Here is a 12,758-nt window from a genome sequence, read left to right on the forward strand (position 1 = left end):
TAAAAAAAATTGCTTCAGCAATCACTGCCACCACAGTACAAGGATCTTTGCTGGATCAGTGTGCATACGCCAGAAAATCTTGTTAGAAGAATATATTAGTGTTAAAAGGCTTCCTGTTAAACCAAGATTCAGACAAATATGAGGAACGATTTACGAGTGCGGTTACACGCAACCTCGCACCCTTGACATTTTGCTGCCGTGCCCCTCCTTTGCCACGTGTCCAAATTCTAAAGGGGAAAAGGCTGGGGACCCCCGTCATGCTCTGCCTACCAGGCAAGGGAGTGGGAAGAAACTGGGACACAGAAATCTACCTTTGCCAATACGTTGCCATAGCATGCAGCTTAGCCACTGTGGTTCTCAACCTTCCTGATGCCGTGACCCTTTAATACAGTTCTTCATGTTGTGGTGACCTCCGATCCTAACATTTTTCCATTTTACAGATGGAGAACACTGATGCAGAGAGTCTTAGGCGACCCCTGTGAAAGGGTCATTCGACCCCCAAAGGGGTCGCGACTCGCGACCCACAGATTGAGAACCGCTGGGATAGAAGATGAGGAGCAACGTTTTACGGTACTTCTGGGGCGCCAGAGTTGGACGCTCCTGATTTAAACGGATCTTCAGCAACGGGGAAGAGAATGGCTCTGCAGCGGAGACTCTGGAGAAACTATGAGTGCTAAAATGATTAGAATGAGCCAATGGAGGGCAGAGGAAAAGCGCATCAGACAGGATAAAACACCCACCTACCCTCATGAGGAGGTGACTTTAGCTACCTACCGGCTCTCAACCCTATTTCTACCGCCCCCATTTGTAATAATAGGATTGTCACAGCAATCACTGAGAAATTGCACAGCCCTTGAATCCTTCTAAAGCACTGCGGATATGGCTGTGACTGTCATCCTAAAACAGCAATGACCCTGAACTTTCGGGCAGGGTAGGTTTAATTTGCACCAAGACTCACGTGGGATTTCCAAACCGCAACGCACCTTGGCTGTGGTTCTGAGATGGCTCAAAGTCAGAGTCGGAGCTGGAGTCGGAGCCGGAGCTGGAGTTCGAAGGGCTGGATGCAGCGGACTTCACCCCCCATAGAAAGGAGAGAAACGAGTAGAATCTTAAACCCTCTATGACGTGCGAAAGAGAACGACAGCCCTGATCTCCCCTCGGACTGCATTTCTAAATAGCTAAGAGAAGTCCATGGGAACTACAGCAGCTTCACTTGCCATTATGGACCAATGACATGTGTCATCTTGGGAGACGAGCCCTGCTTTGCGTGCAAAAGGTGCCCGGCCCAATCTGAGTGAACCCCAGCTAAAGGCCCTTGAGAAACAGGAGAGACCCTTATTGGTCTGAGACCCTGGAAAGCCGAGACCAGTCAAGAGGAGACGGAAAGGCCGTTGTATGTTTGAATTCTGGCAGAAGGGCCGCCGTGCTTTAGGACAGAAAATCTGCAACTATGCTCTCCTGCTTCCAGCCAATAGCCTGCATGTCAGAGCCCTGGCGTTGAATGCAGGGATGCCAAATTCAATCCCCAGTCAAAAGGATTCTGAGAAAGATTTTTCTTGCACCGAGTCTCAGAAATCCAGAGGAGGAAATACTGAACCAGAGGAACCAAGAGTTCGACTTATATTGCAGTTTCACATAAAGATCCGTTGGACAGAAAGATCTCTCTCCAGTGTGCCTCGCTGTAGAAATAAAGATATTATGGGTGTAACCAAGGCCTTCTCTGTGATGGAACCCTGCTGATAGAACTCCCTCCTAAAGGAGGTTCACTCTGGCCACATGACCTTTAAGTGGCAGACCAAAACATTCTTTCTGCACAGGCTCCCCACAGAAGGGAGAAGGGAAGGGTTTGCTGTTTAAATTGTTAGACTTTAGATTTAGCCTGAAGGAGCAGCAGTGGAGTAGTGGGTAAGAGCAGGTGCATTCTAATCTGGAGGAACTGGGTTTGATTCCCCGCTCTGCCACTTGAGATGTAGAGGCTTATTGGGGGAATTCAGATTAGCCTGTGCACTCCCAACACACGCCAGCTGGGTGACCTTGGGCTAGTCACAGTTCTTCGGAGCTCTCTCAGCCCCACCTACCTCACAGGGTGTTTGTTGTAAGGGGGGAAGGGCAAGGAGATTGTAAACCCAAGAAAGTCAATGCAAACTCCTCCTCCTCCTCCCCCCCTCCTCGCATTCTTCCTCTCACTTTAGAAGAAGAGCTAGATTTATATCCTCCCTTTCTCTCCTGTAAAGAGACTCAAAGAGGTTGACAAACTCCTTTCCCTTCCCCACTCACAACAAACCTGTGAGGTAGGTGGGGCTGAGAGAGCTCTGAAGAACTGTGACTAGCCCAAGGTCACCCAGCTGGCGTGTGTTGGAGTGCACAAGATAATCCGAATTCCCCAGATGAACCCCCACAGCTCAAGCGGCAGAGCAGGGAACCAAACCTGGTTCCTCCAGATTAGAGTACACCTGCGCTTAACCACTACGCCACTACTGCTCCTCTTGTTTATGTAGCCTGAACCAGGAAGAATTAAGGACGGACAATATAATTTTTTAGAAGATCAATAAGTTTGATGGGGGGAAAAATATCTGCACCCTCTGCTTTTAGCCCCAAGAGTGTGTGGTCAGAGCATCCGTTAGAGGTAGGACGTGCCGCAGTGCCTACCAAAGCCACAGCATCTCCTGTTGGAAGATCTCAAGAGCAGGGCACAGTCTGCGATGCCACAGCTGGCCAATCTGGGGACAAGGAAGTAGTTTCTACCAAGAGCCCTTAAAGTCCAGGCTTTACACACAGAGGGGCTCAGGTTCAGCCCCTTCCATTACATATATTTAAAGCACAGGCGTCAAACTCGCGCCCCTCCAGATGTTATGGACTACAGTCCCCATCCTCCCCTGCCAGAGTCATGCTGGCAGGGGATGATGGGAACCGTAGTCCATAACATCTGGAGGGGCGCGAGTTTGACACCTGTGGTTTAAAGGATCCCAGGGATACCAGACAGACGAATGGTCTGTTTAGTGACCTTGGGAGTTCACCATGCAGGGAAAGATAGAGGACGGTTAGCTCTGAACAAAGATGTGCGGGGTCCCTTTCCTCTCCCTCTGCTGGGTCCTCACAGCTTGGGGCCTGCCTACACCTGAGGTTATATCCCCTGACCCTGCCAGTGCATTGCAGTCACCAGCAGATCTGCTTCAACAGTACAAGCCGGCAGAGAGGGGCCGGGGCTCAGTGACATAGAGCCTGCTTGGTAGAAGGAAAATCTTGCATTCAGTCCCTGGCATCGAGTTCCACTCCAGGCAGTGACAGGAAAGACCTCACCTGAGACACTGGAAAGTGGCATCCAGCCTCACTAGGCAATCCTGACTCGGCTGGACCAGCGGTCCAGCGCAGTGCAAGGCAATGGCATTTCTCAGATCCAGGGGATCATGGGCGGAGAAGCGATGCGCAGGCACCAAGGTGGCTACTGCCTGCCCGCTGCACGCCACCTGACCAGCAGGCAAGTCTAAAGCACGCCCCTCCCACTGCCCCAAGCTCGCAGGCCCCTCACCTCCGATTTCAGAGAAGCTTCGTCTTCTGAATTGGACTCCTCCACCGCCACTGTCACTGCCGCCGCCGCCACCTCCACGGGCTTCTTGACCGCCTTGGGCTCGCTCTCCGCCTTGACCTTCTCCACTTTGGCGCTGGGCTTCTCCTTGGGCGGCCGCTTCTCGGCGTAAGGTACGGCACGGGGCGAGGTGGCCGGGATGGTCTTGGCCGCTTTGGAGCTGCTCTTCTTCAGCTTTTTGGCACTGGGCTTGGGCGACTCTACCGCCGGGGGCCTCTTGCTGGACGGCTTGAGCTCGGCCTGTGGAGGCCCCCCCTTGGGGGAGGAGTTCTCCAGCTTGGGCTCCTTCAGGGCCAGCTTGGGCTCCTTGAAGGCCGCTTTGGGGAGGGGCTTCTCCTCCTTGGGCACCTTGTTCTCAACCACTTTCCTCGAGGAATCCTTCAAGGGCTTGCCGGGTTCCCTCTCCAGGTCTTTGGAGGAGGCCTTGCTCTCCGAATCCTTCCGGGGTCTCTCTCGGTGTTCTCGGGTCACTTTGTGAGGCTTGGAAGCTTTGCTCCCGTCTTTGCCGGCCTCCTGAGGACAAGAAGCCGGGAAAGAGAGAAGGGGAACGTTACTGGAAGGGAAGCCGGAAGCTCCTGGAAACACCCAGGTGAGATGTCTCCGAGGGCTGCACGAATTCAGAAACGAGATCTCAGTTGCCATTTCCCAAAATTACTCGGCTGGAAGCCTTAAACCTTCGGAACAGAGCGAGGGCAGGAACGCAAACCATTCAGCTCAGACACCGCCGTGCTGAGGACAAACTCACTTCATGCCAGCCTCTACTGACTGACTCAGCAAAAGCAGTGACTCGGCAATTCAAACAAGCCCTTTCAGAGGTGACCCATGTCGGTCTGCCACGGAACAGCAAGACCAACAGGATGTTCAGGGCATGAGCTTTTGAGAGTTAAAGCTCCCTTCCAGAGGTCGCACCATGAAAATTGTCTTGGTCTCTAAGGGGCTACTGGCCTCATCTCTCACCGTCATAGGTAAGCTTCCTTAAACCTGCTAGGGCCTAAGCCCTCGACCCCACTATGCTAGGAAGTAGCTCAGTTCAAACCACCCACCCTAATGTGGAGGAAGAGTTCAATGTTCAGAGATTCTGTCACCTGGAGTTATGACTCTGTGTCCGGACTGAGCCTGTCAGTGCCAAATGGCAGGTAGGGCAGGGGGAGGCGGGGTACCATCCTCTGATGTGGGGCGAAAGCCCGGCGTCTTCCCTTCGGCGCCCCAGGGTATCCCGGACACAGATCTTACCAAAGGAAAGTGTGAACTGTTCTCAGGCTCGCAATGCTTTGTAGCGAATGCTTTGTAGTTTGCAGAGGAGAGTAGGAGCCGTTTGGCTCGGTGGGAGGGGGCAACGGGATATAGGTAAGGGGTATGCACGGGAATCACCAGATTCCTCTTTTATGATGTTACCTACGCTCTGAATTAAAGTCTTTAGAACAAATCTACAGTTTCCGTGATTTCCAGATCCGAGGTTTGACACTCTGTGAACTTGTTTCTAGATCTCATGGCTTTGGGAATGGGAGCGCCACACCCTTCACTGCTCCAAAGCCACCCACCTTTGATCCATGGGACTGTTTGGTCTTCTTGGGATCAGAGAAAGCTGACAGCGGGATTGTGGGCAGCATGGGGTAGTCAGGACTGGGCCGGGACACAGTTTCTGCTCCTTCCGGCATCACCATGACCTAAGGAAGGAAGAGCAAATGAATTATCAGCGAGTGCTATTATAGACCTGGCTGCCTCTCTGCTAAAAGCATTCTAGACTTTCCTGAGATTAGCCTACTGTCCAAAGCACCTTTGATCAGAACACTGAAGGGGAAAAAAAAATCAGTTTTCTAATTACCATCTCTTTATTGAGCTGGGAGTACAATCTGTGGGAATACTCAGCAGGAAGAACATGAGGCATAGCACCGGTATATAGGAGGAAAAGAAGGGAAAGTGCAAAGTTGAGCAGGTTATTAGATCTTTGAGATACCTACGCATTTTTCTATGTGCTTCATCAGAGGATCTTATGTAAAAATCCCTTTGGCTCCCACTTTGAACAAAAACGACCCTGGTTTCCCTTCAGATCAGAAAACCTGGAAGGCATTGTGTGCCCTTCTGAAGCAGCCCACGATTCCAGATAAACACACATGAAACGACTTAAGGAGACGTAACTGTTGCAGAAAATAAGACCACAGTCATCTAATCCTAGCGTGGGAACAGGGCTCAGTGGCGGAGCAGCCATTTCACGCCCCCGCCCTCCCCAGGTTCAGTTCCCAGGTAAGGATCTCAGGAAAGAGCCCTCCCCACCTACAGTCCTTGAGACCCGATGGTTGGAGGAAACACAACCAGGCTACGGGGATCAGTGGGAGCTTGTCAGTGGGCACCAGAGCATGATCCACATAAGAAGCTGCCACTGATCTAGTTTGAGGCACAGTCTCCACCCCTTTTAAGAACCAATTTCTCTCTTTAAATGCCACTTAACTTTTGCTAAGAAAAACCACCTGCAAGGGAAGTCTCTTTACCTGACACTTCTTAAAATTAAACAAGCGACACAAAAGCCTACTGAAGCGCCCTGAGGTTGCACACGTCCTGCACGTGAAGCTGTTGACCAATTTGCCACGGGTGTGAAGGTGGCTCGGGTTTAAAGGAACACAGATGTTGAAAGGAGACCATAAAACACTGATGACTCTCGGTGACGTAACACACGGCACGCGGGCCAAGTTCTACAAGCAACCCTTGGAATTGTAAGTGTTGAGAAAGACCTTTCTTCACCTGAAACCCCAGAGAGCTGCTTCCAGTACAAAAAAGAAGCGTTTGGATCTATAACCCACTTTTCACATAAGGAGTCCCAAAGCAGCTTACAAACTCCTTTCCCTTCCTCTCCCCGCAACTGACATCTTGTGAGGTAGGTGGGGCTGAGGGAGTTCTGAAGAGCTGTGACTAGTCTAGGGCCACTCCGCAGGCTTCATGTGGAGGAGTGAAGAAACAAATCCATTTCAACAGATAAAGGGTCCACTGCTCATGTAGAGGAGGGGGGAATCAAACCCAGTTCTCCAGATTAGTGACCACTGCTCTTAGCAGTGGCGTAGGAGGTTAAGAGCTCGTGTATCTAATCTGGAGGAACCGGGTTTGATTCCCAGCTCTGCCGCCTGAGCTGTGGAGGCTTATCTGGGGAATTCAGTTTAGCCTGGGCACTCCCACACACGCCAGCTGGGTGACCTTGGGCTAGTCACAGCTTCTCGGAGCTCTCTCAGCCCCACCTACCTCACAGGGTGTTTGTTGTGAGGGGGGAAGGGCAAGGAGATTGTCAGCCCCTTGGAGTCTCCTGCAGGAGAGAAAGGGGGGGGGGGCTATAAACCCAAAACTCTTCTTCTTCTTCTTAAAGAGTCCACTGCTCATGTGGAGGAAGGGGGGAATCAAACCCAGTTCTCCAGGTTTGTGTCCATTGCTCTTAACCATGACACCATGCTGGAGACCACACAGGAATCGGGGCCTGGCTCAGTCTTGTGCAGCTTCATATTTCTAAGGGCCTTATGCTATTACAGTTTTTAGAACTCCCCCACTAAACATGGGTACAAACCAGAATCCAGTCAATAGTCTCCCAGGACCTCCCCCCATTAAGAAAGAGTAAAGACAGCAAAAAAGCCCCACATATTACAGAGACCGACCAAACACTGAAGCTGACTGAGTAAAAAAAAACCCCACAGAATGCAGGACAGAGCAAAGGGGGGGGCGGGATCTCTGCCACTCACCCCTCCAGCTTTGAGCAGCTTGCGTCGGAATTCCTTCGTCGGGTTGTTGAAAGTCAATTTCTCACAGCGCAGGTGGTTGACAGGTGGGTTCCCCTCCAGGTTCAGGAAGAGATCGTAGGTGAAGCAAACTCTCTTGGGTTCCTCCTGTAACAGTTAACAGAAAAAAAAACACCTTGTAAAGGGCAGACTGCCCCTGAACCTGGAGGTTCCTTTCTCCTTTGTAGAGATGCCCTTACAAAACACTTCACAAGGCAGAGAGGCCTCACTCTGAATTATTTCCGCCAGACAAATGGCCAGGCTTAATACCCTACCTTTTAATCCAAATGGATTTACAAGGTGCTGGAGATCACAATCAAATCTTTCTCTCTTTCTCACAATACTAGAACCAGGGGGCATTCATTGAAAATGCTGGGGGGAAGAATAAGGACTAATAAAAGGAAACACTTCTTCACGCAACGTGTGATTGGTGTTTGGAATATGCTGCCATGGGAGGTGGTGATGGCCACTAACCTGGATAGCTTTAAAAGGGGCTTGGACAGATTGATGGAGGAGAAGTCAATCTCTGGCTACCAATCTTGATCCTCCTTGATCTCAGATTGCAAAGGCCTTAGCAGACCAGGTGCTCGGGAGCAACAGCCGCAGAAGGCCATTGCTTTCACATCCTGCATGTGAGCTCCCAAAGGCACCTGGTGGGCCACTGCGAGTAGCAGAGTGCTGGACTAGATGGACTCTGGTCTGATCCAGCAGGCTAGTTCTTATGTTCTTAAATCATCGGGGTGTTTTTTTAAAAAGGATTATTAATAATCAAAGAGCAGATCCCTCCAGACACAACTACACTCACGACTAAATAAAAAAGAAGAGCAAGTTACTGGCAGACCCCTGGCTCACACAACAAAAAAGTGATCAGATGCAACTGATTATGCCAGCAGGGAGGGAAATTGAAGCATTGTTTGCCTTTCAAAACATCTCTACTTAAGCATCAGATGGGCAAACTGCTGCCAGACATTGCTGCCAGTTTAATGTCTGACAGGTGCCAATCACCCAGTCATTTATTCATGACTGCAATTTGATTGTTAACTGCAGAGATGTCAAGCTCATTTGTTAAGAGGGCTAAATATGACATAAATGTGACTTAGTTGGGTCGGGCCCGGTGGGGGAGGGGGTCTGCCTTGGTTGGCCCAGAACAGCACTGCCGGATGCCTGGACTGGTGAGCCAGATTGGGAGCAAGGTGGTTTGCCTCAGTTGTCCCACAGGTGAGATAAGCCCCCTTAAGGGGCAGAATTTGGCCAGCAGGTTGCATGTTTGACACCCTGGTTTGCTGGCAGGATTTTAACAACCGGAAGCCGCTGGGGTTCTTTCTGGAGGGCAGTAAGAAGAAGAAGAGTTTGGATTTATATCCTCCCTTTCTCTCCTGTAGGAGACTCAAAGGGGCTGACAATCTCCTTGCCCTTCCCCCCTCACAACAAACACCCTGTGAGGTAGGTGGGGCTGAGAGAGCTCCAAGAAGCTGTGACTAGCCCAAGGTCACCCAGCTGGCGTGTGGGGGAATGTACAGGCTAATCTGAATTCCCCAGATAAGCCTCCACAGCTCAGGCGGCAGAGCGGGGAATCAAACCCGGTTCCTCCAGATTAGATACACGAGCTCTTAACCTCCGTATGCCACTGCTGTAAGCCACTCAGGCCCTGACATGGCTGGCCCAGGCGAGCCTGATTTCATAATGGCAAACCACCTCTGTTTGTCTCCTGCCTCGAAAACTAAACCAGGAATCGCCAATAAGTCATTCGCAATTTGACAGCACTTTACACCCACCCACAAAATTCACTAAGATCAACAAGCAAAACTGGGATGGGAGAAGATAAATCAGCTGCTTCCTCCAAGTAAAGACAGAGTACAACATTTTTTGCTTTTCAAGCACACCCTGGCTTACAGAAGGCCGCTGGAAGTCAACTCTGAGAGAAGAGCCGACCACTTTGCTTTTAAAGGAAGGGGGAGATGACTGATAAGCTTACCTTGTTTTTGAAGTGAACTTCGATGGGCATGATGAAGCCAGCATAGCCAGACTCCTCCACTTTGTACGGAGGGTCTTTGCAGACTGAGGGAGGGGAAAAAAGCAGGAATGGTGTCAGGCTTTTGAGTTTATTGCAGCACAGCCCAAGCAGGGAGCAAACGCAAAGAAAGGAGGCCTGCATGCAAACTCGAGGGAGCTGCTAGCAGGCCAGTACCTTCCTTCCCTACTTCAGCCCCTACGATCCCACGTCTGCGACATCGGCATGACAGACCACGCAGGGCTATCACAAGGACCGTGGCAAGATAATGTACGCAAAGTGGATGCTCCAAAGCCCACTACGAGTACGAAGCAGGTCATTATCACATGAAGCAAGAGGATGCCCTCGTGATGCCCGACAGAACGTTGCTTTTAAAAATACACAAGGCACTAAGGGGACACCGATGCTAGCACAGAGCTCTGCATCCTAAGAGCCCTGCTGAAAAAAGTCTAGCCTCCAGTTTTCAACAACAGGTGACCAAGTGCCTCTGGAAGCCCATGAATCGGGCCTGACAACAGCAGCCTCTCTCTCAGTTTGTTCCCAAGGCTCTGGTTGTCAGAGACACACTGCCTCCCAAACTGGCGGTTCCACTTAGCAAGCATGGCTAGCAGCCATTGAAGGGGGTTCCGTCCACAAAGATGTCCGATAGGTACCAAGAGTGGATATTCTACCAACAAAATAAGACTGGAATGCACAGCTCACTCAAGCCTCTCGATTTGGAGAGAAAGCCTAACATCAGCCTGCTAACTGCACCTGCCCTGCATTATACTTCCCAGAGTAGTTTGATCTTGAAAGGAAGCCAGATTGGCCCTGGTTAGGACTTGGATGGGAGACCACCAAGGAACACACAGGGTCGCTATGCAGAGGCAGGCAATGGCAAACCACCTCTGGCCTAGAAAACTTGACTTACATTAGCTGCATCTTGATGCCATCTTCTACCACATACACTCACACAGAGAGAGACATTTGCTCACCACGTTTTGGTTTTGGGAAGCTCTGATGTAGCCGAAAAACCACCTTCTCCACAAAGTGCTGGATCTCAAACTGCTCAGGACCGCGCACAAAGACCATCCAGTCGTGGGTGAAGCCTTCGGTGGTGGGCTTCTTTCGCAGCTGGGCCCGATGCCCCAGCTCCAACTTCACCTGGACCGTACACTGGAAGGAAAAAAGAAGGAGCACGACACAGAATGGGATTTATTGGAAAAACAGAAGACGACACAACGTCAGTCATTAAGCCTAGCTTAATAGCCTGTCAGACACATGAAAACCTGCTTAACCGTATGCTTTTGTGTGACAGGTAGACTCAACAGGGAAACAATGGAAAGTGTGTGTGCATCTTTATACAACAGACCAATGCTAAAGAGCATGTAAAACAGGAGATGCTCTGGTGTTCCTTCCAACACAGCCTGTTTTCAGAACACACAGTCAGACCATTGATCTTTCTTGTCTGTCCTGATTGGTTCTCCAGCCTCTTCCAACACCTACAGACTGAAATCTTTCTTCACTGGATCAAATCGGGGCTCTACCACTGAGCCACAATATGCCTTCCCAGCTTCCCGGGACCATGACATTCCTTGGAAATTTTTCACAGGCTCCTTTGTGAGAAATCGACTAAGTCCTTGCAATCAGTAGATCAACAAGAATATTCACTGCTTAGCAGCAGACCCGCACAAGACCTCACCTCCCCTGTTTGTATCACCAACAGCCTCCATGACCAGTCAAGGGCTGAAATATGCTGAGGAAAGCATAACTGTGGGGAAAGTCATCCAGAGAACAAATGGACCGAACTGCATGGAGAGTGCCCGACACGTGTCTAAGAACATCAGCCTTAGTTCACAAAAGCTTCTACTTTGTAAGCCTTAAAAAAGACCACAAGTCCTTTGGTTGTTTCAATAGCCCTTCTGGTGCTAGGATCCCGTTGCATCTGATGTTGAATCCGAGTCCCACCAAGGTAGGGCGCGTGCTCTGCACATCCGAGGCCCACATTTCCAAAGTAGCCAGCTAAAAAAGATTCTAAAGTAGTAAGGCTGGGGAAATCTTCTGCCAGCTCAAAAACTCAGAACCCCCCCCCCCCCAAGTGTACACATACATGAAAGCTACGAGATATGCAGCTGGAAGAAAATCCTATCCCACCAGAGGTGTAGCGTCCACACTCAGAGGCAACGTAAAATTTCTGCCTGCAGCATTGCACCAATGATAGTCCATTTTTGCAGACATGTGACAAATGTTTTGTGATGCTGTCACCCGAGCAGCAAACAGGGATTCATTAGAATTGGCTACCCATCGTGGACCTGATGCTCAGCGACTGTGGAGTGACCAGCGTGTGTCCTTCTCATGGGAGGGAGTGTCTGCGAACTGTTCTATTCTCTTAACCGCAGGTCCCCGCAAAGCAAGACGGGAAGTACAATTCTGACCTACTGTGCAGGGATTTTGCAAGAATATAAGAATACAAAACGTCATATGTGTAATGAGTAGTAGCAGGGCCGAAAATCGAAAGGCAGAGAATCCCCTGGTCATGCTGTCCTGGGGGAAAAAGTCACCACTGCCTCAGTTTCTTCTTTTCCCCATACACAGAAGCAAAGCAACAGGGCTGCTTGTTAGAGTTACTCAGCTCCCCCATGTGAAAGGCTCCAAGCATATTGACTCCTGTCAACAAAACGGTGGTATTTAGAAGTACAGTAAGGAAGACCAAAGCTCAAATGCAAGCACTGTGCGCCTGCCTGCCCTCAACTCACAGCTAACTCACAGCGACACCCCAGACATTCACCTTAGGCAAGGGGTCATGGCCAGCCCCCAGCTTTTTCTCCCTCCCTGACAATGCAAACGGAAACAGCCCCCGCTGCATTCAGCTGCTGCTGCAAAGACCACCACCAGTTATGTAGGGCTGGTCCCTCTTTGTGAAGAGCTCAGACCCTCCTCACCCATTACCCTTCACTAATAAGGAGAACCCACCTAACTTATCAAGCACTCTCGCCCTCCATCTTTTCCAGCGTGGGTGAAGAGGACTTACTTTTCTCCCCTTAGGGCCCCTCTCGCCCCATTGTATTCAGAAGGGATGCCCCCCTCCCCACTTCTTTTGGACTCCTATCAACCCCCGCTGATGTAGGCCCTAGCCAACACATGCTCTGCACTGCTGCCAAGTGCACGCGATTGCAAAGGGGCAGCAACCGCCCCTTCCCCTGAACAGGGACCACCTGCAAGGACCACCCAAGTCCACACAGGTCCGAGGGGGTGGGCAGGGGTGGGAAGCAACAGCAGCCCCGTGGTTTTGGGGGGGAAAGGGACCCACACCCCGCAATCCAAATAAGCCCCTCCCCAAGGGCTTGGCTCCTCCCTTTCCTCCTGCCACGCCCCCCAGCATTTCTTTGGGGGCTACCGCTGCCCCTCCCCGGCCACGCCCCCTCAT

General features: G+C 50.9%; 1 protein-coding gene across 2 annotated transcripts in view; it reads right to left on the reverse strand.

Annotated features, from left to right (window-relative positions):
- MLLT1 (MLLT1 super elongation complex subunit) overlaps positions 1 to 12,758 on the reverse strand; it is a 32,233-nt gene that overhangs the window by 19,169 nt on the left and 306 nt on the right. Inside the window, exons 2-7 of one of the 2 annotated variants that reach the window (XM_048497069.1) lie at positions 10,327 to 10,507; positions 9,317 to 9,399; positions 7,306 to 7,449; positions 5,128 to 5,253; positions 3,530 to 4,099; positions 984 to 1,071 (exon numbers count right to left, since the gene is read on the reverse strand). In XM_048497069.1, the coding sequence (XP_048353026.1) occupies positions 984 to 1,071; positions 3,530 to 4,099; positions 5,128 to 5,253; positions 7,306 to 7,449; positions 9,317 to 9,399; positions 10,327 to 10,507 (1,192 nt within the window). Of the gene's footprint in view, positions 1 to 983; positions 1,081 to 3,529; positions 4,100 to 5,127; positions 5,254 to 7,305; positions 7,450 to 9,316; positions 9,400 to 10,326; positions 10,508 to 12,758 lie in introns of both variants that reach the window. The other variant, XM_048497068.1, reaches the window with a different exon arrangement.

The sequence above is a fragment of the Sphaerodactylus townsendi genome, linkage group LG05, assembly GCF_021028975.2.
Source record: "Sphaerodactylus townsendi isolate TG3544 linkage group LG05, MPM_Stown_v2.3, whole genome shotgun sequence".
Lineage (NCBI taxonomy): Eukaryota > Metazoa > Chordata > Lepidosauria > Squamata > Sphaerodactylidae > Sphaerodactylus > Sphaerodactylus townsendi.